The 25,484-nt window shown below is 55.2% G+C and overlaps 2 protein-coding genes across 6 annotated transcripts in view; both read right to left on the reverse strand.

Moving 5' to 3' along the window:
- GAS2L1 (growth arrest specific 2 like 1) overlaps positions 1-1,941 on the reverse strand; it is a 7,145-nt gene extending 5,204 nt beyond the window's left edge. Inside the window, exon 1 of the mRNA XM_041489112.1 lies at positions 1,285-1,941. Within this exon, the coding sequence (XP_041345046.1) occupies positions 1,285-1,929 (645 nt within the window). The 5' untranslated portion in view covers positions 1,930-1,941. The remainder of the gene's footprint in view (positions 1-1,284) is intronic.
- A 1,411-nt stretch (positions 1,942-3,352) lies between these two features.
- On the reverse strand, positions 3,353-25,274 carry EWSR1 (EWS RNA binding protein 1). 5 transcript variants are annotated; one of them, XM_041489019.1, is made up of 18 exons: positions 25,058-25,229; positions 22,053-22,089; positions 21,784-21,835; positions 21,272-21,325; positions 19,917-20,040; positions 14,285-14,471; positions 11,523-11,690; positions 10,660-10,874; positions 9,868-10,048; positions 7,147-7,184; positions 6,485-6,517; positions 5,756-5,874; positions 5,309-5,438; positions 5,068-5,190; positions 4,815-4,992; positions 4,406-4,503; positions 3,769-4,045; positions 3,353-3,567 (listed from the first exon to the last, which is right to left on the reverse strand). In XM_041489019.1, the coding sequence occupies exons 1-18, from the start codon at positions 25,122-25,124 to the stop codon at positions 3,528-3,530; spliced, it is 2,121 nt and encodes a 706-aa protein (XP_041344953.1). In that variant the 5' UTR covers positions 25,125-25,229; the 3' UTR covers positions 3,353-3,527. The 5 variants fall into 5 exon arrangements, with proteins under 5 accessions (XP_041344953.1, XP_041344954.1, XP_041344956.1 ...); XM_041489020.1 differs by having other exon boundaries at positions 7,147-7,181; positions 25,058-25,228; XM_041489022.1 differs by lacking the exon at positions 21,272-21,325 and having other exon boundaries at positions 7,147-7,181; positions 25,058-25,226.
- Positions 25,275-25,484: the final 210 nt, after the last annotated feature.

Here is a 25,484-nt window from a genome sequence, read left to right on the forward strand (position 1 = left end):
GGGGGGGGCAGTGAGGGGGGGTCGTGACCCCGCTGCCACCCCGGGGGGCACCTGGGGACGAGGCAGGCCGGATCCTGCTCCGCCAGGCTCCTCCCCGGCGCTGGCGCTGCCCATAAAAGCCGATGGCGAGGAATTACGCAGCCCGGAAAAATGCAGCCAGGGCTGGCAGCGCCCGGCCAGGGGGGCGTGGGGGGGCAACAGCCACAGGGGGGCCCCCCCGAAGCGGCCCCGGGCGGAGGGGGGGGTCAGGATGCTCTTTAATGAGGGACTTAATGAGGAGTTGGGGTTTCAATTAAAAAAAGGCTTAGGGAGTCAGGGGAGGGCAGAGCCCCCCTGTCCCCCCCGTGTCCCCCCCGGCCCGGATTAATCCGCTGCCTCACCCGCGGGACGGCTCCCGCACCCGGCTGTAATCCCTCCTGAGCTCCCGGCCCGGGGGGGTCCCGGCACCCCCCTTGTGACACCCCAAATTGTGGCTGTGAGCAGCCGGGATGTGCCCACGTCCGTCCCTGGGGACAGCAGCCCCGAGGAGGGGAGGAGCAGTCCTGGGGGGGGACCACTGTGGGTCACCCCCTCACGGGGAGCAGGTGGCAGGGCACAGGTGACACCAGTGTCCCCGCTGTGATTCTGGTCACAGCCACCAAAATAACCCCCCCTGGAGTCAGGAGGCTCCACGGGAGCCTGGGTGGGTGGGGAAGAGCTCCCGTAGCCATGGAGAGCTGGGATGGGTGGGTGGAGCACATCCTATGGAGCACAAGGGTGGGCAGAAGGACCTGCCAGGGGTCACATCGACACGTGGGACCTCCCCTGGACTACCGAGTGCCCTGTTGGATGGACAGGAAGGACTTCCCTTCCAGGTGGGACCTGCCAGGGACCACAGAATGCCCCTCTGGGTGGACAGGTGGGAGCTCCCATGGATCATGGAGCACCTCATGGGGCACACAGACAGGACCTCCCAGGGGCCACAGAGACAGAGAGGACTCCTGGGGACCACAGCGATGGGTGGGACCCCCAGGGACCCTGCTGGGTGGACAGAGACAGGTGGGACCTCCAGTGACCACAGAGTGACCTTGGGGTGGGCAGACAGGACCTCCCGGGAGACACAGGGCACCCTGTTGGGGGGCAGAGAGGATCTCCCCCGAACCACAGAGCTCCCCGCTGGGTGGCTGGGCAGGGCCTCCCACAGCCCCGCTGGGCGGGCAGCGAGGCCCTGGCGGTGTCCCAGCGCTGGGTGGCCGGCGAGGCCCTCACCCAGGCACAGGGCTCCCAGGGGAGCGCGTGTCTCACCAGCTCGTCCAGGTTCTTGAGGTCGCACAGGGTGATGGGCCGGGCCCGGCCGGGGTAGGCGCCCGCCGGGGGGTCCCGGCTCTCCCGGCGCGGGCCCAGCGCGCCGTCGGCCATTTGGTCCCTCATCTCCTCCTCGATCTCCTCCTCCATTTGGATCAGCATGGGGGCCAGCATGCCAAACTTGGAGCCCCTCCTGGCCACCTCCAGCAGGCAGAGGACAAAGTTCTTCTCGTTCTTCTTCAGCACCAAGTCGTTGGTCTCGAACATGAGCACGTCCTGGATGCCCAGGTCCTGCCGGCACCACTGGATGAAGTTGGAGACGTTATCCCGGGCGATGAAGGAGCCGGGCACCACGTTCTTGGCCTGGAAGACCACCTCGTTCTGGGGCACTCGCATGCGGGCGGCCGCCTCGGGGTGCCGCTCCTGGAAGTCCAGGGCGATGCGGTTGACGTTGTTGGCGTGGCGGCACAGGTGACAGCCCGTCTCCAGGCTCTCCAGGAAGGTGTCCACCTGGATGTCCAGGTCGTAGAGGGTGTTGAACCACTCGGCCAGGTCCTCCTTCATGGCCTCCAGGTACTCCTCGCTGGAGCGGAAGGGGCGGATGCTCTTGGAGGCGGCCGACTGGATGTGGCTGGGGTCAGCCATGGCAAGCTGCCTGCGGGGGGACAAGGGGGGCTGTCATGGGCAGGAAATCCCCCAAAGCCCCCCAAACCACCCACCAACCTCGGTGAGCCCTCTGTGCCTCAGTTTCCCCCACACATTACCCATGGGCAGGAGCATCACCACTGCCACCACCAACCCTCCGGGACCCGCCTGATCCTGCCAGGACCTGCAGCACTCCCCACCCTATGTCCTCCCCACAGCCCATGTCCCCTCCCCTCATGTCCCTCCCCCATGTGTGTCCCCATTCTCCACATCCCCCACTCCGTGTCCCCTCATCCTGTGACCCCCCAGGTTAATGAGTCCCTTGTCACCCATGCCCACCCCTCGGTGGGGCTGTGACAGAGAGGGGACATCCCTCCCCAACCCCACCCTAAAAGCTGCCCAGTCATGGTGAGTGTCCTCACCCCGCTGTCCCCACCCCGGGAGCAGGTGACACCCCGAGGGATGGCAGTGCCAGGGGCAGGGAGCCCCCCCTTTACCTTGGTGGGGTTCAACCCTGAGGGGCTGCAGGGGGTGGGAGGATTGGGGTCCCAGCACTCGGCCATGGGGTGGGGGCTGCACCTGGGGGAGGCCACCCAGTTGTCCCTGACCTGGGCTGGGGGTACAAGAGCCAGTGATGGCCCAGCAGAGGGGTCACCCCCTCCCGGGACCCCCACGACCTCCACTGCCACCCCCAGCCCAGCCCCACACCCTGGGAGGGGGGTCCTGGCCCTGGGGTGTCCCTGCTGTGAGGGGGTGTCCCCTGCCCTCGGAGGGGTGTCCCTGTTGGGGAGGGTCCCCTCACCTGGGGGGGGTGGCACTGCTACCCTCGGGGATGGGGGGACTCTGCTGGGGGGTGGTCCCCATCCCTCGAGAGTGGGGGATCCTGTCGGGGGGGGTATCTTTCCCTCGGGGAGGGGGTGTCCCTGTCGTGAGGTGTCCTTCCCTCAAGGATGGAGGGTCCCTTTCCCTCGGGGGGGCTGTCTCTGCCGGGGGGGGTCGCGGGGCACGGACAGGGGGAGGGGGGCACGGAGTGACACATAGCGACAGTCGGTGACATTCCCCCACCCCCGCCCGGGTGTGGCTCCCCGCTTCCATTGATCTGCCTCCTCCTCCCCCCACCCTCCCTTCCCCGGAACTCACACCCGGTGGGGAAACTGAGGCACAGCGGGATGCACCGGGCGGCTCCGTCCCTCCCCTCCATCCCATCCTACCCCGGCCCGGGCCCGGGGGCCGCGCCCCCCCGGCTCCCAGGGGCGCTCTCAAGAAAGGCCAGCAATGGTGCGGTTACAAACAGCGGGAATTTTATTTAAAAAAACAACCGTCACAACCGTTCACAGCGTTACAGGCGGGGAGGGGGGCGGGGGCGCGTTAAACAAACGGGTTTATTTTGGGGGAGGGGGGGGGAAGAAAGAATTCATCACGCTACCGTTGAACTTGGTTTTAATGTTTCTCCACAAACGGTGAAAAATACTAAAGTACAGACAAGGAGGACTCATAATGTTGTGGCCAACATTATAAATATGGAATTATAAATTTAAAACATTTTTTTCTGGTTTAAAAAATAAATCTGGTAGTAAATGCGGCTCTGGGGGGCGGCGTTAGTAGGGCCGGTCTCGGCGATCCTGGCGGTGTTCGCCCCTGTGGGCCGGGGGGACAGGGGTCAGTCGTGGGTCCAGGAGCCCTCCCCGGGTCGGGGAGGCTCCTTAACCCCNCACCATTCACCCCCTTGCCCCTCCACCCATATGTCCCACCCCAGCCGCCCTCCACCTTGTCCCCATCAGGGTCTCCCCCTCCCCAGTGTCCCCTCCCATCACTCCCTGCCCCGCCCTCCATCCATACTTGTCCATCTTTCCCGGCCCTCCGCGCCGTCCTCTCCCTCCTCCTCCTCCCATCTGCTCCATGAGGGGTCCGGGGGGTCCTCCGGGGCCGCCGCCTCCTCCTCCTCTCCGGCCGCCTCCTCCGTAGCCGCCTCGGTCCATGCCCCGGCCACCTCGGAATCCCCCTCGGTCTCCGCCGCGGCCGCCTCGGAACATCCCTCCGGGCCCGCCTCGGTCCATGAGGCCCCCGCCGCGCCCGCCCCGCATCCCCCCGGGGCCGCCTCGGCCGCGGTCACCGCCTGCGGGAGGAGACCCTGGGAGTGAGCCCAAGGGAGCACATCCCGCTCCCGTGTTCCCCACCCCACCAGCCCAGCACGTCCAGCTCCGGCAGGAGCAGCAGGAGAAGGGCTGGGAGCTGCTGGGTACCCGAGGGGATTCTGGGGCTCATTAAGGCTGAAGCAGTGCCCTGGGGAGTCGGGGTGCTGCTGATAGTGCCCCAAATGCAGCAGGCACAGGAGAAATCCCAGTCTCTATGTCATGGCTCACAGAGGGATGAAGGCCTGGCAGCTCCTGGAGCTGATCCAGCCATTCCCCAAGGAACCTGAGGCCAGGCCTGGGGTGTCCTGCTGGGAAGTGGGGCTGTGAACCCCCAAACGTACCTGGAGGAGGGAAGGGGGGCGGGAGGAACCCCTCCGGTTTGGGCGCCTTGCACTGGTTGCACTCTGTTCTCCAGGCAAAGTTCTGGTTTCCGCAGCCCCTGGGTACAAATTCCAGTTAGCCCAGAGTGGGACAGCATTCCAGCTGGGGTGACATTGGGAAGCACGAGCAGGAGAGCACGTGGAGAGGGGACACAAGGGCAGGACGTGGGGCACAGCTCCCACAGTGGCTGGGGGTCTGGCTGCCCGCTGGAGCTGTGGTTCACCCACAGCCCCCAGGAGTGACCCCATCCCTCCCTCTGTGCCAGCTGGAAGCTGCTTCCTGGGAAGGCCCAGCAAGTGATTTGGGGAAAGGCCTCGCTGCCCTGGCCAGCTGCTGGGATACTCTTGGCACAGGCTGTGGGGTACTCACGGGTTGGGGCACTGCCAGTCTCCGGCGCGGTGCTGGACGCTCCCTCCGGATGGGTTTCCCCGGGATCCTCGTGGTCCTCTCGAGGAGAAGCCACCCCTGTCTCCACCTCGGCCCCCCATCCTGCCCATGGGGCCGCTGGGCCCGCTGGGGCCCCCTGGGCCACCGGGTCCCCCTGGACCTGCGGGAAGGAGCCCTGTTAGTGCTGGGAGCCTCGGGAAGGACGGGCAGCAGCTCGAGGGGGGCTGCACGGTACCTCCACGGAGGGGTGGGGGCATTCCCCGCTGCTCCCGGGGGGGCATCCCGCCCCTCAGGCTGTTCATCGGGCCCTTCTTCCGTGCCAGGGTCACTTTCAGCTTGCTTCCCTGGAAATCCTTCCCTGGGAGGGACACAATGGCAGGAACATCGGTGAATCCTGATTCACACACCTGCACCCACGTGCTTCCCACACTTGGGAGTTTTTGGAATTGCACCCCAAAACGTCCCCCAGCGCTCACCATCGAACCATTCCACGGCTGTTTTGGCAGTGGACGGGTCATCGTAGGACACGGTGGCATCACCCTTGGGCTTGCCCGTTTCCTTGTCGATGTAGAGGTTTATCATGGGCTGCCCCGTCCTCTTGTTCATCTAAGGGACAGTGGAATGTCATCCCAGGCCTGTCTCCCCACAGCCCAGCGGGGATTTACTCTGTTCTGCTTTCCAGCAGAAGCTCATTCCAGGGACTCCAGGACAGAAGAAAGTGATCCTAGGCCTACCATGGATGGCAGCAACTGCCCAGACACCCCAAAAATGAAGGGACAGGCCCTAAACAGCACTGCCAGGCCTCTCCCAGAGCCTGGACATGAGGAGCCAGAAGGATGTGAGCAACGGGCAGGGAGGAGGAAGAGGAGGAGGTGGGTGACCCTTTTCCCCCTGCCAGTGGGGGGTCACTGGTGTGCCCTCACCTTGACAACACCGCACTGTTTGAAGAAATCTGCCAGATCCTCCAGGGTCACGTTATCATTGAGTCCCTGCACATAGACTGCAGTGCTGTCCGAGTCCTCCTCCGGGTCCATAGGGGGGCCTAGGAGACAATTCCCGGGGTCAGAGGAAGGGCAGGGATACCCCAGGGCCGAGTTCTTTCCATCCCCTCCTCGCCTCCATGGCTGCAGCTTTGCCCTCTGGGAGTGACAGGAAACCTGGGCCCGAGGGAGGAGACTGTCCCCTCCTTCACCTCCTGAGTGCCACGGCCAGACAGAGCCCGCACCCACCCACGTGGGAAGAACCCCCAGGTTATTTCAGGACACATCCCAGAGGAAAGATGAGGAAGACCTTGGTGGCCCCTGGGCTCCCACACAAGGACATCCACCCCCCTTTTCCGATGCTGGAAGGCTGACGCAGAACTTCCAGACACGCCTGTGTGACAGGAAGGGACAAGCCATGGATGAGGCTCTGGGGGGGTTGCAGGCTCCCTGGAAGAGCTCCAGAGCAGCCCCTAACCCCCCGAATTCCTGCAGAGAAGGGGGAGCACCTTCCAACTACTGGTTTTCCAGCTGTTTGGGAACAAAGAAATGATGGCAACAGCCAGAAAGGCTGGAAGTGGTGGTGGGGTGACACCGTGGTGGCCGCAGCCCTCGGAGCGAGGACACAAACGTCTGTTTCACAACCTCGGGAGAGAGTTTGGTGGGAATTACCTAAATCCAGGTCAGGTCCTTCCTCCATGTGTCCTGCCAGGCGGGAGAGAAGCATAGGGAAGGGTGTTAGTGGGGGCCCTGCGGGCTGGAGAACCGACACACACAACACTAGCTACGACCTGCGCTGCACAAGCAGCAGCACTGCACCTTACTGGGCCATCAGGTGGCTCTTTTAGCACTTCTTCCAACCAAAAACCACTATTACACTGGTTTTAAGCATTTTTTCCAACCAATAACCACTATTACACTGTTTTTTTAGCAGCTTTCAAACCGTTAACCACTATTACACTGATTTTTTTTAGCAGGTTTCAAACTGTTAACCACTATTAACGCTGATTTTTTAAAAGGTTTTACCAAGCCAATCAGTTTTTAAGTTCATTAATAAAAGTTACTTAATATATCTATATATATTAAAAAAAATATTTATTACATCCAAACCATTTCTTTTCCCCAAAATTACAGGAGTGGTTGCTCAACTCTTCCACTGTGTCCGCATACCCCTGGGCATCGCCGGCAGTACCCATTACAGTCTGGTTGCATATTGTCATTTTTAAACCACTTAAACGAATAAAAAATTACACTTTGTGCTAAAAAAAAAAACTGACTGCAATTTTTTTTTTTTTTTTTTTTAACACTATCCATTGTAATGCTCAAAAACTTACCACCAGGCTTATTGAAGCCACCTCGCTCTCCAGCGCTGCTGGGGGGATAAACGAAGAAATGAAGGCCTTTCCCTTTACAAAGCCAGCACCGCTCTGAGCCTCTGCGGCTCACAGGGGAGAAGGGCACTGGCTAAACATCTCCAAACATCTCTCTGTCTCTCTCTCATCTCGGCACTAGGCCTTTCTTCAGGGCAGCTCGCTCAAATTTTCTTTACATATAAAGCAACCTTGGTGTGGCTTGAGGCACCGCTTTGCTGTCGGTGCCCTGGCGTTATTACTCGGGTATCATCAGTGCAATACTTGGCTGAGAAATGGGGGTTGTTTGTAATCAAAGTGGTGTTTTTTGTTGTTGTTGTTGTTGTTGAAGAGCAATTTGGGGGTGTTTCAGTGGTCAACTCCCTCCCCTCAGTGTGTCCACCAAGGTGCACCCTCAGCCTGTGGCAGCGCGGGCCCGCGGGTCCCTGACATTTAACAGCGTAAAAGGAGACAAACCACACGCGAGACCTACAACACAGTTCAGCTGACATCGCCCCTAAAACCCTCAAAATAAAGCCATACATTCAGGTCACTACTGAATTTAACAACTCTCTGGAGGGAGAACTTACAGAGTACAGCGGGGGCTCCAAGGCCTGGGGTGCAGCTTTGTGGACACACTCACTTTTGGGCAGGTGCCAATGCAAACAGGGCCGCAGCTTTCACCAAAAGCTTTGGCTGAAGCATTCACAGCTAAAACTGCTTTGGAGCGTGGTGGTGAAGTAGGAAAATGCCACCTTGAGAAAGGATTTGGGCTGTTTCTTGCTCTTTTTTAAGCAAGCTGTTTGGAAGGAGCCGAGCAGAGGAGGGAGAGCACCGTGAATTTTTCTAGCAAGTATTGCACCTCTAATACTGGGGAAAAAAAAAATCAATACAGAATTTTGAGCTGTTGCATGCAGCTTTGCCTCCTCTCGTTAAAGTACACACCATTTACGTAACGTCTCTCTTTTTAAACATACGATTTTTACACTTTTTTTTTTCTTTAACGTTACACAATTCTAAAGTAGTAGTATACCCTCCTCTGGTTTTATTACCAAACAACAAGTATGCAGTTACCAAAGTTACAGAAGGATTCCGTTTATACAATCAATACATTGGGTTAAAAATATTCTATGTATATTTTTCCTCTCCATATGGACACCGTGTCTAGTCCCACTTTTCATTATGCTGCCGGCTGAGTACTGAGTACGGGTACTTTTTAAGTATTGAGGTGTTTACAAGGCTCTCACTTTGTAACCTGTAGCATATAAATGCGACAAAGCATGTTAAAAAGTTTTCCATTTTCATAAAAATATCAAATCATCGAGGCAATGAAAAAAGGGCATGTTAATAACATCGAGCTCCTTACCTGCTGGAGACACTGAAATCCATCACCACAGCATGCTAAGGTGGGCCGAGTTCCCCTACCTGCCCTGGGTGTCCCCTGAAGCCACCTGTGCTATGGACATCACAAACTCTACGTCCATAAGGCTGGGACAGGGGGGACCCTTTGTAAGGGTCTGGCCAGGTGGGAAATCGCTCGGGAGGCAAATTTGAGCTGGGATTAAGGTGTGAGATCAGAGACAGGTGACAAATCTTGGGCAATGAGAAGCTTGGAAGGGGCTAGAAATTTGAAGATGTGATGATAGACATTTCAGGTGTCTACATCTACTTTCATCGTTAAGAGATCAATACAGCACGGCTGAAATCTTTATGCAGATCCCTGGAACTCTGTTCCACCCGTGCCAATTCCAAGCTGGATGTGCTCCCACACAAACCAGCCCTTTCCATTCTTTCTTGGATTTCTCTGATAAAGATTTCATGCCACATCAATGGGCTGCAACACAGCTATGCAGAATGGGGCCATCCACTGCCAAACTGGGGGTGTCACTAGGCTGTGCCACAAAAGAAGTGGCCTCTGGAGGGCAGCTGCCATTACAGCTCCCCTGCCAGCACCGGGGTGGGCACAGCGTGTCCTGTGCCACACCTGGGGACACTCTGCATAGCTCTGAGCAACGGGGTGAGGGGATGGAACACACACAAAGCTGTGAATTCTCTCTCGGAGAAGCCTTTGGGATTAGTTCTCCTCCCTCATCTTCATCAGAGCGACCTCCACGGATGGGGACACACCTGAAGGCACAGGTGGCACCAAACCAGGTTGTGCCATCAGGTGAAATGGCCAAACTGATTCAGAGCACCTGAATGCTCCGAGGAGGAGCAGACCTGCGAGCCAGAGCACTTCTTTCTCTCCGTCCTCGGGCTCCTTCTCCACGAGGCACTCCGAGCTCGCAGGCTCCGTGGGAGGAGGCTGACACAAGGCTCCTGCCCTGCCAAAATCCCCACTCCTGAGGCACAGGGAGCATCCCCTGGAGCTGGTGGGAGGTTTGTGTGTGTTCCACCCTGAGTTACTGTTAAACCCCACAGAGGATTGCACCTCTGGGTGACCACGAAGGGAGCTGAAAGTGCCAGGGCCAGCATTACCCCCAATTTCCCCCTCCCTGGGGGCCCAACCCACTGCAGGACAAACCAACCATCCTGCTCCTATTTCCCTTAGGATAATGTTTCCATGGATGACAAGCAATGCTGCTACACAGACATGTCCTCCATGGAAACACAGCTGGGAACGTCAACCTTTCAGTCCCTTCTTTTGCGTTTCAAATCCTATGGGTAAACCAGAATTAGAGAAAAGGAGAAAAGCTTTGCTCTTACCCCATTCCACCGCGTCCTCCTCCCCGCCCACCTCTGCTCATGCCTCCACGCTCATATCCCCCTCGTCCCCTGCCCCGGCTATCGGGGCCGCTCAGATTCCGGCTCTCCCCGGGGCCAGAGAAGCCTCCGGATTCCTGCCCGTACATGTTCATGCTGCTGGGATGGTCCTGGCGGAACGAGCCTGGGGAAGGGTGCAAACAGGTCAGGGAGAGGCAGCCCCTTCACCTGCCCTCAGCTCCAGCCACACTGCAGTTGTTCAGCTTGGGAAAATCCCTCTGAGGGCATTTATTTCAGCTGCTCCCCCAGCCAAGGCCACCGCTGCGCCGTGTCCCCAAGTGCCACATCCACGTGGCTGTTAAACCCCTCCAGGGATGGGGATCCACCACTGCCCAGGGCCTGACCAACATGAAGAATTGTTCCCAATATCCACCCTGCCCCTCCCCTGGCCCAGCCTGAGGCTGCTCCCTCTCATCCTGTCCGGGTTCCCAGGGAGCAGAGCCTGACTCCCCCCCTCCTGCCCTGAGCAGAGCCACAAGGTCCCCCCCGAGACTCCTTTCCTCCTGGCTGAGCCCCCTCAACTCCTCCCCACAAATATTTGTGCCTCTGTGTTCCCACCTTTCTCCTGAGGTGAGGAACTTTCCCTTTTCCCATCCCAACCCATCACTGCCTCCAGAGATGCCATTTTTCACCAAGAAAGGCCAAACCCCAGCTCCAACCCCCTCTCCCTTCAACCCATCTCTGAGTTCTAGATCCAAACTAAGGCCAGGGCTCCTTCCCAGGGCTCCCACTCACTCTGCTGGCCGTAGCTGCTGCTCTGCTGGCTGTACTGGCTGGGGGCCTGGCTGTAGGATCCGGTGGGAGGTGGGTAACTGGTGGGAGGTGGCTGCTGGCCATAGCTGCTTTGCTGGCCATAACTGGTCTGCTGGCCATAGGAGCTCTGCTGCCCGTAGCTGCTCTGCTGGGAGTAAGTGCTCTGATCGTAACTGCTTGGCTGTGTGGAGGAATAGCTGGAAGAGAAAAGCGTTGGGAAAGGTGGGATGATGAGGCAATTCCCTGGCAGCATGCATGCAGTGGCTCATGCTGGAAAGCAATGCAATTAGAGGCTGTATTTAGTGCTGGAAATCACTTTAAAAGCTGAAGTCATTCTATGGAGACCAGTCTTGAGGGCTGTGAAAGCAAAAATCACATGGCCAATCCCAGTTTATTCACCTCTAGGAAAAGGAACAAGTGCCAGGGCAAAACTCAGTGGTAATGGAGGTAACAGGTCCTGGATAAAAGAAGCTCCTCTCATGCAGCTGGGGCTTTGAGAATTTCAAAGTGTACGTTTTAGAAGCCACTTTAAAGACACCTGAAGGGATAAGCGAGCTCCTGGGCTAAGCTGTATGTGGAAGGAGGCAGCAAAAGGTCACTCTAGGAAAACTCTTCAAATTCTCAAGTATTAAAATTTAAAAAAAGGAGAAAATGTCTTAAACCCATTTGTCATCATTCTCCTTCTCAGATGTGCACATGCAGAGACAATTCCACACTCAGCCACAGCCTCCCCATCCCCACCACAACAACTACAAGAAGCACAGCTCCTCCTCCCAGGCCACCAAGCTCCTTTTCCATAAAATCCCCCCGGAAAGGCCCCTAATCTGAGCACTGCCAAGCATTACCTGGTTGGAGGGTACGAGGGTGGAGCAGTGACAGGCTGCATGGGGTAGCTGGCAGGCACCTGGGGGTAGCTGTAGTTGCTCTGCCCGTAGCCCAGGCTGGGCTGGCTGTAGCCTGTCGTGCTGGACTGAGGCTGGCTGGTCTCTGCTGGTTTGCTGCCATCCTGGGGTCTGGGGAGAAATATGGAACATTGGTGCCCAGCCCCACAGCTGGCAGCAGCAAAGGGCTCAGATCCTGCAGGACTGAGGGTTATGAGCTCTTTTTTGGGCAGCACTAAAGCTGGCCTTGATTGGTGACAGCCACTCTGGCAGCAGGCAATAAATAGGTATTAAACACAATTTTACACTCACTGCCTGGGTATTTGCACACTCCAGGAAAGGCCCAGGCAGGGTCCTGAACAGGGAGCACAGAACACCAGAGCTCCTGTTCATCCCAAAGCCACGGGGCTCAGACTTGGGCTGTGGGGCTGAGTGGAAGATGTGGAATGCCAGCAAGGCTGCCCCTGCAGAGCCCTGGGGAAGCAGGAGCTGAAGCAGGCAGCAGGGCAGGCAGTGAAATGCCTCATTGTTTGGTTCAGAGTACAGCTCAGGCAGATTTTGCTTCATACACGTTATCCCCAGTGATCCCACAGAGGAGGAAGGATGCTGGGTTTGGACTGGGTGACCTTTAAAGGTCCCCTCCAACCCGAACCACTCACAATTGTGTATTTAGAATTAACTCTGAAGGCTTGAAATTTGAGAACCCTTTGCATGTGATTCACACATCCCCTTCTGTTTGCCCCAAAGTTTACAAGCCATGTGAATGTGGCACTTGGGGAGAGGGTTGGTGGTGGCCTCCATGATCTCAGAGGGCTTTTCTAACTCCAAGGATTCTATGAGTCTTTAATTTCTATTTGTTTCTCAGAGTGGAGTAAAAAAAGTGAAGCTGCTTTTGCTGTAGAAGCTGGGAAAAATTATACAGTGTCAGGATTCATCCAGCAAATTTACATCCCTTTAAAGTGTAACCTGTCAGAGCTGTGCCAGGCTCTGCCTTTCCTTCCCACAGTGCTTGCTACAGACACCAGGTAAGGGAATAACCCAGCTTTTACTCACTTCCAAACAAGTTTCCATTATGTATTCTAAACTCTTCACATCCTCTGAGCAAACAATTCGACTCAATAGCTGACAGGCAGTGCCCTGAGGGCTGAGATTTAAAGAGGAAATGTTTTGCAGCCTGTGCATCCACCCAGCATCCTGCCTGACCCCGGGACTGGGAGCAGACAGGACTCAGCCCTCTGCTGCAGCCCAAGAGCCCAGAGCCTGATGTGGCTGTGTGGTGGCTCCTGGTCCTGCAGGAATGGCGCTGACTCACGGGCTGGAGCACAGCACAGCCCTCCCACGCTGCTCCAGGGAGGAGGGGCTGCCACAGCCCTGGCAGCTGGGGGAGAAAGGGGAGGAGGGGGAGGAGGAAGAGGAGTAGAAGGAGCGGGAAGAAGAGAAGGAGGAGAAGGAGGAGGAGAAGGGCAATGAGGAGGAGAGTGAGGAGAAGGAGAAGGAAGAAGAGAAAGAAGGATGAAGAGATGGGGAATGAGGAGGAGGAGAATGAGGAGGAGAAGGAAGAAAAGAAACAGGAGAAGGATGAAGAGATGTGGAATGAGGAGAAGGAAGGAGTAACTAGAGATGAAGAAGGAGAAGAAGGAAGAGCAAGAGGAGGAGGAGATGGAGGAATAAGCAAAGGAGGAGGAAGTAGGGAAGGAGGAGGAGGAAGAGGAGTAATGGGAGATGGAGAAGGAAGGGAAGGAGAAGGAGTAGGAGGAAGAAGAGGAGGAGAAGGAGGAAGAAGAGAAGGAGGAGGAAGAAGAAAAAAAGGAGGAGTGGGAGGAAGAGAAGGATGAGGACATGGAGGAGAAGGATGAGGAGAAAAAGAGGGGAAGAACAAGAGAAGGAAAAGGAGGAGGAACAAGAGGAGAAGAAGTAGGAAGAAGAGAAGGAGGAGGAAAAGGATAAGGAGGGAGTGGAGAAGAAGGATGAGAAGAAGGAGGAAGAAGAGATGGAGAGGGAAGAAGAGACAGAGAAGAAGGAAAAGGAGAAAGAAGAAGGAAGAGGATGATGAGGATGGTGACAATGAGGAGGATGATGAGGATGGTGATGAGGAGGAGGGGGAGCAAGATGAGGAAGGGGTGGAGAAAAAGGATGAGAAGGAGGAAGAAGAGAAGGAAAAGGAGGAAGAAGAAAAGACGAAGGAGAAAGAGGAAGAGACAGGAAAAGGAGAAGAAGGGAAAGAAGGAGAAAGAAGGAGCAGGAGGAAGAGGAGGATGATGCCGATGAGGAGGATGAGGATGGTGAGGAGGAGAAGGATAAGGATTGTGCTGATGAGGAGGAGGAGGATAAAGATGGGCCTGATGAGGAGGAGGATGAGGATGGTGCTGATGAGGAGGATGGTGAGGAGGAGAAAGATGAGGAGGATGAGGATGGTGCCGATGAGAAGGATGAGGAGGGTGAGGAAGATGAGGATGATGAGGAGGAAGAGGGTGAGGAAGATGAGGATGGTGAGGAGGATGAGGAAGATGAGGATGGTGCCGATGAGGAGGGTGAGGAAGACGAGGATGGTGTCGGTGAGGAGGGTGAGGAAGATGAGGATGATGAGGAGGAAATGGTGCTGATGAGGAGGATGGTGAGGAGGAGGAGGATGAGGAGGATGAGGATGGTGCCGATGAGAAGGATGAGGAGGGTGAGGAAGATGAGGATGGTGAGGAGGAGGAGGGTGAGGAAGAGGAGGGCGGTACCTGGCGGGCGCGGCCGGGGCCGGCTGCTGCCCGTAGGCCGGGTAGGCGGGCTGGCTGCCGTAGGCGGCGGGGGCGGCGTACGAGCTCTGGCTGCTGGTGACCGTGGCCGTGTTGGTGTCGTAGGCGGCGCTGCCGTAGCCCTGCACGGGCTGGCTGTAGGCAGGGGGGGCAGTCGGGGCGCTGTAACCTGCAACACAGCACAGCTCAGCCCCACAGCCATTCCAGCGTGGGCTGGGCTGCAGGGCAGCTTAAGGCTCGTCTCTCTCCATGCCCCTGCCAAGGGACACCTCCCGCTGTCCCAGGCTGCTCCAAGCCCTGTCCAACCCGGCCTTGGGCACTGCCGGGGCAGCCACAGCTGCCCTGTGTCACCTCCTCAGCTTCCCAGTATCCCATCTTACCATAAGCCATTCCCCCTTATTCTGTCCCCCCACACCCTTGTCCCAAGTCCCTCTCCAGAATTCCCAAATATCTCAGACTCTGGCCCTTGTGGGCTCCTGGGACTCAGACAAAGTTTTACCACCACAAAACCACCTCAGACAACCCAAAAATCATCAGTTACTCCACCCTGCCCCTTTGCCTTCCTCACAGAACCCCCTACCTTGGGAAGCCTCAGCCTCCAGCCCCTCAGCATCCCAAAATCCCACTCCCAGGAGCTTTCTGGAAGCCACCCCTGGATCAGCACTCAGGATTGTTTACAGCAACCAGAGCTCAGGCAGGGCAAGCTGAGACATGGAGCATCTCTTCAACAAAGGGAGGGTAACAAACCCCCCTGAGCTCCAAAATAAAATAAATCCAACTGATTTAGCAAGTACAGTCCCATCCTTTTAGCTTTTCTGAGAAATAAAGGCACAAAACCTGGCCTGGGAAGTCTTTCAGAGGCATTTCTGAAGGTTTATTTTAAATCAGTAAAGCTGGAAACAAAAGAAAAGCACTTTCCATTTGCTTTCACATGAGAAAAAGGTCAAAAGAGACACATCAGGCAGCTCCTGATGTTTTGTGTACCTTCCCTTTTCTCAGAATTTCAGTTCTGTTTAGGGAAAAAGCTGAGAGCTCACAGAGTTCCTTTTCAACAGTTTTACAATATCCAAGATCCCCAAACAGCTCCTGTATAATACAGTGGCATTTGCCTTGTCACAAAGGTGAACTGGCATTAACACACTGGGTTTGTGCTCCTTGTGCTCCTAACAACCTTTCTAGCAAGTTTTCAAATTAAGAGTATGAGATTTAGATGGAAAAACAGCAATAAAAATGTTGTTAAACATTAAAAAAAAAAATAAAAAGAGCAGCCAAATGCTCTCATGGCTGGGATCAGTGCAGGCAACAGCTTCTCCATCACTTTTGGTTTTTAATAAACACGGGAGGCTTGTGACACATTTCCTTTAGGCAAATTGGGCTGCAGCATTTAATTCCAACAGCCTCATTTGCAAAGCAAACAGCACTTGCAGCAGCAGAACACGGTGTGCCCTCACAGAGCACCATGGCACTGCCACAGCTCCACTGCTGCCACCACACCGGGGCAGCAGGAAAGAGGAACAGGAGGAGGGCAGGAAGTTTGCACAGCAAATTCATTAAAAACACTCCCAAAGTTCAGCTTTCTGGTGGCCCTCAGGAGTCTGGTGAAGACACAAGGCCAGCCTGGACCCTCTGCCCACTCCTCCCTCTTCTATCCTGGCCCCAACCCCATCCCAGGGTACTGCCAAGCTGGGAATGTAAACTGGACTCCCACTGGGAAATAACTTGTAGGAATCACCAGAAAATCAGTTTTAATGGTTATTATTCCTGTCTGTTGTTCTCTGAAAAGTGTTGCTGAGAAGGGTGAAGGGGATGATGCCCAACGGGAGGATTTTTAAGGCCTTGGACAAATTTGAGCAGCCCAAACACTTAAATGTGAGGCTAGACAGCAATTCCACAGGGAGCACCAATCCCAGGAGTTAAATAAACCCTTATTTTCACTGGCCAAAGCCTGACCACACACTAAAAAAGGCTAAGTACAGCCTGCAGCCCTGTGCTGCAGCCAGAGCCCTGCCCTGGGCTGTTCCCCTTGGATTTGGAGCCCCAGGGTGCTCCTTCCACAGCTGGGCCCCCTTTCCCAGTGCTCTTACTGGGAGCAAAAAGCTTTGCTGGCTCTACACAGGCAGAATGATAAAAGAGAGGGGAAAAAAAAAAAAAGTTGAATTTTAAAGCTTCAGCTCTAGATGGAGCATTTCCCTCGTGGAACAGTGTGCTCAGCAGGAAGGGTTTGTCCCAAAGGAAAGGCAGTGATTTCCCATCCCACTGGTCTAAATCACAAATCAAGCCCAGTTTAGACACTGTGGGAACCCTCAAGAGCTGTTGTTTTGAGGGTGGCATTTCTATGACACCATTTCTCTCTCCTCCCCTCCCAGCTAGGAAGGTAAAAGTTGACAAAGCAGAAAAGCTGGTGAAAAGAAAAGGTGACAGAAGGAATAATAATCTGCTTAAAGTGCCCAGATTCCCCTAAAAAAAACCCCTTACTGAAGGCTAGGAATTCTCCAGTGGTGGAGAAGCTTGCAGGATTTGACCCACAGAGAATATCAACTGGAAAAGGCTGGATTCAGAGAGATTTCTTCTTTCCAGAGAGATTTCTTCAGGAAGAGAAGCCTCCTGCTTGGCTTGTGTCTATCCCAGCAGTGAGGGGCTGGAGAAGGGGTGCAGAGCTGACTCTCTCTCCAGCCTGTTTTGGGATATTTTGGGGCTGTTATGGCAGCTGTGTGTTCACGAATTCCAAATCCTTTAGAAATGTCAATATCCATACCCCAAATTTCCCAGGTAAAGGGAAGCAGGGGCTGGCTGGCTTTCGAGAGCAATTCCCACTTCCAAGAGATCCACACCTGGACACCAAAATGCTCTTTATTTATTTACTCCTGTAATTCCTGCTAACACCCTGCACTGATTAATGAGCCACAGGTCTGAGGGTGCCCAGTGATCCCTAACCTGAGGGAACTGCTCCCAAATCCTTTTTTCTGTGGAACAAAGTGACTGGGTGGCTCCGAGACACCTTTTCCTACAGCCCCAGGGAGGGAAGGAGGTGGCAATCCTTTCCTGGAGGCTGGGCAAGGAAAAATCCATCCTTGCCATTCCCACCCATCCTGAGAGGCTGCATCCTTGGATTTCCTTGACCTCAACAACACTTCACCTAAACCCCAGGCTGCTCAAGCAGCAAACAAAATTGCTTTAAGGAACTGCAGTACAAAAAGGTGATTCACAGGAAAACAGGATTGGGATCCAACTGTAAGAACTGCACGTGTCTCAGGGCATGACAATGTCTGGCCCAGGGGTTTATTGAGCATGAAAGGCAGGGAGGGAGGGAGAGAGAGGCTGCAGTCTCCTTTCCACAGCTCTGGCTCCTCAAGGAGAGGCAGGTGGAGGAAGGATAAATCCAGCCTGGCTCTGTGCCCAGAGCTGCCACAGCCCAGCTCTGTGGGCTGATAGGATCTCTTGCTTGACCACTTTCTAAGTTGGTGGTTTTTTCATGGATGAAAAGAAAATGAAGCTTTTTTTTCGTCTACCAAAAAAAAAAAAAGTGCAGCTGTGCAGAAAAAAAAAGCCTGATATTATTATTATTATTATTATTATTCCAGCAAATCTCCTCTTAAGGGAGAAGGAAAAACATAAACAGAGCAGTTTCCTGTGACCCCTGTGGGACTGGAGGCCACAGGAGACACAGGGACGTAAATATTTCTAAGAAAGGAATTTTGGAAGTTCACAAATCATTTTTTGCTGCCAACTTTTCTCTAAGCAGTCTTAAATGAAAGGAAAAAGCCCTGTAGATAACCCCCAGTGACACTGGCCAATGGATATGGATCTCACGAGCAGGAATTTTCCTGACCCATGTAAAGATGGTAAATATTTTCATTTTGGTTAATATTTTCTTTCCAGCTCCTCCCTGTGAAGAATTCCTCAATGGCCTCTATAGCCAGATATCCCAGTGTCTGTCTGTCCTGGAATTCCCTTGCTTTGGGAAGTGTTTAATTCCAACTACAAAATGTTTATAATGTCTCTCCCAGGAATGTGTAGGACACTGCACCCAAGGAATCACTGGGAGGAAAATCTGCTTCCTAAAACTCCTGAATATTCAATCCAAACATACATTAAATAAACATGAATATACATGAATTAAACATTGTCTCAATAGTTTTAAACATTAAGACACTCGTCTGGAGGAAATTCCAGCTCCAAGAACACGTTGGGAGAGTTTATGGAGCATTAAGGAACAAGAATCTCTCCGGAAATCCAAAACCACCATGGGGCATGCAAAGGTGGAGGGCAAGATGCTGTTTATCCTTTAGGAAATGGGGCTGGAGTCAACTAAAATGTCTTGGTGGTCAGGATTTTATCCATGAAGATGGCATTTGGGAGAGTCTGGAGATGGCAAAGAGCACTGCAGCCTTGCCAAACCCTGCTGTCACTGCCTGTGTGAGCTCTGACACTCGAGGATTTTGGCACTAAAGCCAAGTGACACCCCAAGGGTTCCCACCAAAGGGGACCTCAAGTTCTGACAGGACGAGACAGAATTTTCCATGCAAGAGTGAGCAGGACAGTCCAGCCTGGACTGGCCCCTTCATCTGTGGGAAGAACAAGATGAGAAGGAGAAGGTACAGGATCAGAACAGGCACATGTCACTGCCTGTGACAGGGCTGGCAGGGAAGGGAAGGGCTAGAGGAGCAGCCAGGGACACTATTCCCTTTGCTCTGAGCACAGCACATCCTGCTTGGTCCCACAGCACCCAAACCCTGCCCTGAAAACTCAACAGTGCATTTATTCCTGTTTATGCATGGCTGCCACAGCCCTGGAAGTGTCCAAGGCCAGGCTGGGTGGGGCTTGGAGCAACCTGGGACAGTGGCAGGTGTCCCTGCTCATGGTAGGGGTGGCACTGGCTGAACTTTAAGGTCTCTCCCAGCCAAAACCATTCCATGAAGGGCCTGGAGCTGCTGGAGCCAGTCCAGAGGAGGCCATGGAGGGCTGGAGCCAGGCTGGAGAGCTGGGGGTGCTCACCTGGAGAGGAGAAGGCTCCAGGGAGAGCTCAGAGCCCCTTGCAGGGCCTGAAGGGGCTCCAGGAGAGCTGGAGAGGGACTGGGGACAAGGGATGGAGGGACAGGACACAGGGAATGGCTTCCCACCGCCAGAGGGCAGGGCTGGGTGGGATATTGGGCAGGAATTGTTCCTGGGAGGGAACGGCCAGAGGGCAGGGCTGGGTGGGATACTGGGCAGGAATTGTTCCTGGGAGGGAATGGCCAGAGGGCAGGACTGGGTGGGATAATATTGGGCAGGAATTGTTCCTGGGAGGGAATGGCCAGAGGGCAGGGCTGGGTGGGATATTGGGCAGGAATTGTTCCTGGGAGGGAATGGCCAGAGGGCAGGGCTGGGTGGGATACTGGGCAGGAATTGTTCCTGGGAGGGAATGGCCAGAGGGCAGGGCTGGGTGGGATACTGGGCAGGAATTGTTCCTGGGAGGGCAGTCACATGGGTCACCCACAGCTGTGGCTGCCGCATGCCCTGAAGTGTCCTTTGCAGCACCCTGCGGAAGGAGTCCCTGCCCGTGGCCTAGGTGACATTAAGGCCTGTCCCAGGCCAAGCAGAGTGCAGGCTGAGCCCAGCCCAGCAGGGCTCTCACCTGTGGGGGGCTGCCCGTAGGAGGTGGCGTAGGCCGTCTGCCCGTACGTGGCCGTGGTCTGCGGCTGTGTGTAGCTGACGTCGGTGGGCTGCCCGTAGGTCCCGTAGCTCTGCTGCCCGTAGGTCTGCTCCAAAAGGACACAGATTCAATCCATGAGCACAAGTGACCCCCAGGAATTGCAGCTGCTGAGCACTCTCAAAGCCAAGGCCGCTGTGAAAGTTTAAGTGCCGCGGGAAATTCCGGGTCAGCTCTGCAAGGAGGTTATGGAGTGGTTTTTCCCTGCCAAGACTGAAGGGACAGGCTCTTGACATTGGCACCACACACCTCTGCTCTGTGGAAAGCAAACAGGAAAGCTCCCAGCTGCTCACAGCTACCACCAGCACCCACAGGCACCATCCCAGGCTTAACCTGGAACACGGGAATGGGAGCGCTCCGAGGGCGGAACTGCACGAAGGAAAAGTCACCTCAGTGTCAAACTGCTTTGGTGCTGGCTAAAAGAAACCTGAGGAAGGTTTCAATTAAATTATTCGGAGTATTTTTCATGCCCATCAGCCATTAATTTGAAAAATGGAAGTTGGTGCAGGCATGGAAAGGTGGGATCCATGGAACACCCAAAGTATCCCAGTGGTGCTGCTCCCATTCCGGTGCCTATGTGTTCAGTGAGGGATCAGCTCTCACCTCACCCATTCCCTGATTTTGTTTCCAAATCCAGCTTGAAAAACACTGAGGAAAGGAGAGGAGCAGCTGTGCCCAGCAGTGCCACCAGCTGCCCAAGCCATGCCCTACCAGCTCATGCTGCAGGCACCAGCAAGCTTCCAACAGCTCCTGGCTTAGGATAAAACTCTGGATACAGCTCGAGGAGTGACATGGAGACAGCTTTGACCTCCAGATTCTGAAAGAATCCAGATTTCTCTGGACCTTTTGGGATACTCAGCTTTCCTGAACTGAGGGCACAGGTCTGAACCAGGAGCAGGAAAGCCCTGAGCATGTGAACATACCCCTGTCCCTGGGAGTTCCCTCCACCAAGAGGCAGGGAACGCTGCAAACTTCCCAGGGACACGAGCCTACAGCTGAGATTAGCTGGTTAGGGGTTTAATTAGCTGGTTAGGTGTTTAATTAGCTGGTTAGGTGTTTAATTAGCTGGTTTTAGTTGCTGAGGCCTCCTGTTCCTACCCTTATCCTGCTCCCACCTTCACCTCACTTACAACTGGGAGCAACTCTTCCAGTTGTTGTCTCCAAAGACTTTTATTTTAAATAAGTCACCATCACCTTCCTTTCAGCCCACACTGAGCCTGGCTTCCTCCTCTTGGGAAGGAAAATTAAGCCTACAGCACTTTTCGAGGACAAGAATTTACCTTTGGAAACATACTTGGAGTTTGCAGACAAATGTGGTTGTAGTAACTTGGATTCTAAAGGTTAAAAATAAGCATTAAGTTAATCTCTTAAAGACCATCATTGTTTTGCAGTCCAGCCAACTGAGAGTATGAACAGTTACACCAATAAAAACTCCAGGAAAAAGCAGATTCCCTCCTCCTCCTCCTTTGTCCAATTCTGCCATTTCCCAACAGGCAATTCCCCCCCTTTTTTCCCCAGTTTTTTTCTCTCCTACACCTCTGTTTACAACACCCACCAACGTGGTGGTGTCAAACACACACCAAGAATTTGGCTTTTCTGGGATGAGGATTGAATAAATTAACAAAAAAGGGCGACTGTTGAGGTTATTTCCACTTTTACAAAGCACTTTGGGCTGGGGGAGAAGCTCCAAGACAACTTTTAACCACAGACTCTGACGCTGCCGCTCGGAGTTTCCAGTTTTCCTGGAAAACAGGTGACTGAGCAGGAATTCCACCCCCTCCCCATGTTTTACCTGGGTGGTCTGTGCATATCCTTGGGCTGGCTGAGGTGCATAGGCGCTGTAGCTGTGGAATGAATGTAAAGACATTTATAATCTTGCCCCAAATCTGCATCACCAGACAAATTTTCATGCAGCCCAACGGTTTCTTGCTGAAATTCTATGGGAATACAAAGCTCCAGGAAAACCCTCAGGATTCCCAAACATACCTGAGTTAAGCCCAAGCCATAATTATGATTTACTTTCATTACATCTTTTTAAAACAGGGAGGATAAGCTACTTACCCCTGCTGAGCTGCAGCTTGGCTATAGGTACTGTAATCTGAAAGAAAAAGAGAAGAAAAAGAATAAAAACGTGGATAAAGGCTTAATAAAATTAAAGAGTCCAAGAGCACAGCAGCTGGAATTTCCTCCTGCAGCTCACTATAAACCACTGGAATTCCAGCTTCCCAAGGGTGGAAGGTAAATGCACATTTTCAGTCCTCCTTTTTGAGGGGAACAAAACCTCCCTTCCCCTCATTGTTCCTGCTGTTTGCAGCAGCCACTTTGATCTCAAATGACCCCGGTTCAATTTAACTGCCACCTTGGATGGATCCCAGGGGGCTGGCAGGGGGGGATTTGGGCTGGAACAAAGGAAAAGCAGGGATGTGAGCCTTACAAACCCACCACCCTGCTCTGAAAGGGCTGGGCTGGAAGGTTTCACCACCTTCACTCTTCCCTTTCAAGGACACAAATGGATGGCTGGAAAGCCACTTGTCCCCTGGAAGGGCTGGAGCTGGGGAAATGGGAGTGATTCCCTCCCCAAATCCTCAATCCATGGCAGCAACTGACTGGGAGGAGAACCGAAATCCTGAAAATCCCCAGCAGCAAAGCCTGTGCTGAACTGATTTGCTGGCAGGGATGGAAAATGAATCCACATGGCAATTAGGAGACTAAATTTGAAACGACTGCAGCTCCCAGGTCCCTCACAGGCAGCAACAGCTCCAGCTCCCATCCCAAGGCCTGCAGCAGGGATGAATTCACCACTCCCAGCAGGCCTGGCCAGAGATGCCAGCTCTGCCAGGAGCACAGAAGGCCTGGGATCAGGAATGAGCCCAGAAGCTCCTGGGGAGGCCACAGCCAGGAGCTGGGTCAGTGGAGCTGTTCCCAGCCACCCCTGTGTGGAAGAGTTCCCACTGCTCCCATCACCACCACAGAAATCCAAGCATCTCCCAGAATCATGGAATATCCCAAGGTGGGAGAGACCCACGTGGATCAAGTTCAACTCCTGCCTTGGAGAATTTGAGGAAGCAAATTCTGCCTGGCTGTGATGCCATTATCCCACTATTCCCAAGGCCATGGAGCCCCAGGAATCCCTTGGAAAACACAGCTTCCATCCAGCACAGCCTCCTGCTCCTCAGCCATCCCTGCTCAAGCCTTCCTGCCCAGCCTCCAGGTGTGCTCCCAGCTTCTCCTCCTGCTCCTGTGCAGGAGCAGAGCCCCTGGATCCCTGCTGCAGGCAGGAATGGCCCTGCTGTGATCCCAGCAGGAATTCCTGGCAGTTATTCTTTCCTCTGACCTTGCCCAGAACACCTCACACACAGAAAGAAGACGCTTGGAGTTCTCCAAAGCTTTCCCTGCTCCCAGGACACAAGGCACAAGTTGTTAAACTCCTCTGGCAGCATTCCCACTTCCCTCTCAGGTTGGCACATGGGATACTGGAACATTTTCCTTGTTCAGTTCAGGGTTCTGGGTTTGGTTTTCTTTTTTTTTTCCCCGCTTCACTTTACACATGGTTCTGTTAAATCCTGAGTGTTAATTAATGCCTGGTCTCTCTCATCCAGCTTCCCTTTCCTACCACTCCACTCTTTTCCCTGCTCACCCTCCAGCCACCAAAACCTCATTTAATTCTCCATTTTCAGCCCCATTTTGGCCTCCAGCTCCACACAGGGGTATCAATTAACCCCTCGCCTCACAGCCCTCCCCCAGTCCCACCTAAACCCAACATTTCCCCCTCTGCAGGATTTAATTCCAGGTGTGGAATTTGCAGTTTGCCTGTGGTGATGCCTCTCTTTTAATTTGCTGGGATTTAGAGGAACATAGAACATTAATAAAAAATAATATTATGGTTCATTTAGTTAAACCCATCTCCTGGCTTTTATTTCCAGGGGGAAATTAATCTTCATCCTTTTATTTCACAAGGCTCAGGAGCACACCAGAGGCTGAAAATAGCAGCTCCCAGGAGGAACAATTCCATGAATTAAGGGAAAACACAGCTGTGGTTTTAACTCCCATTCTGACAATTCCGTTGGCAGATGTTCCTTTACTGACTTTTCTTTTTCAAGCTCCCCAAGGTGCTGTTGGTGATATTCCCTCACACTCCATGGCCTGGGAGACTTTCCTTGCTGGAAAAAAGGAAAATCCTCCTTCTTTTAAAAGAGTCAGATCTTGGGCTGCAGGGCTTTCAAGTACTTTAAAGGTGCACTGAGCTGGGGAGTCTCAGTTTCCAACTATTTGTACCCAGCTGCAGACCTTGTGGAAAAACGTTTCATTCAGAAAGATTTGAAGCCATGGAGATGATGGAACATCTCCCTTCCCTATGGGAAAAGCTGGGAGAGGAGAAGGCTCCAGGGAGAGCTCAGAGCCCCTTCCAGTGCCCAAAGGGGCTCCAGGAGAGTTGGAGAGAGACTGGGGACAAGGGATGGAGGGACAGGACACAGGGAATGGCTTCCCACTGCCAGAGGGCAGGGATGGATGGGATATTGGGAAGGAATTCCTGGCTGGGAGGCGCTGGAATGGAGATCCCAGAGGATGCTCCATGCCTGGCAGTGCCCGAGGCCAGGCTGGCCGGGCTTGGAGCACGCTGGGGCAGTGGGAGGTGTCCCTGCCCACGGGATGAGCTTTCAGCTCCCTCCCCACCCCAGGACCCCAGGTTCGCTGCCCAGCCCGCCCGGCCCAGCCCGGCAGGGCCGAAGGCGCGGAGGGAGCCCCGGCTCGGCGCAGCGCTCCCGGGAGCGCGGAGCTCCGGCAATCCCGCGGGGCCGCAGCACCGCGAGGCCGCAATTGCCCCCCGGGACACTGAGGGGAAACACCCGCGGCCCCGGCGAGGTCCCGGCGGGCGGCGCGGGGGGACACGGCCGAGACGGGCCCTGCACGGCCCGACCCCAGCGGCCCCCGGGCGCGGCGCTGCGGGCCGGCGGCGCCGTCCCAGCGCCCCTCCGGGCACTCCGTGGCGAGGGCGGTGGCGCTGCCGGGGGTCCCGTCCCGTCTCGCCCTCCACCCCGGGCCCGGCCCGCCCCAGCCCCGCTCACCCGTCGACGCCATTTTCTCGCCTTCCTCCTCCGCGCTGCCCGCCCGGCCCCGCCCCGCGCCGCGCATGCGCAGCCCGGCCCCGCCGCGCGCACCACCCCGCGGCCGGGGGGGAACGGCCGGGAAAACGCGCTCCGGGGGCTCGGCCCGCCCCGCTCCGCCGCCCGCCCGCCGGTTCCACCGTCCGCGGAGAACCGGGACGGCCCCGCGGGCAGCGACCGCCGCTCCGGAGCGCGGTTCTACCGCCTCGCTGGGTGCTCCCCCCCCCGCCGGGCGGCCGGATGGTACGGCCCGCGGCCGTTAGGGACCGTCGCGCAAGAGGCGCTCGGGCCGCGAGGCGGAGCGGGGAGCGCGGCGGGGGCGTGACGTCATGGTCGGCCTAGTGATGTCATTGCGGCGTAACGGGGGCCGCGGGGCCGCTGTGACGTC

Source organism: Pyrgilauda ruficollis, unplaced genomic scaffold (assembly GCF_017590135.1).
Source record: "Pyrgilauda ruficollis isolate IOZ18807 unplaced genomic scaffold, ASM1759013v1 scaffold9, whole genome shotgun sequence".
Classification (NCBI taxonomy): domain Eukaryota; kingdom Metazoa; phylum Chordata; class Aves; order Passeriformes; family Passeridae; genus Pyrgilauda; species Pyrgilauda ruficollis.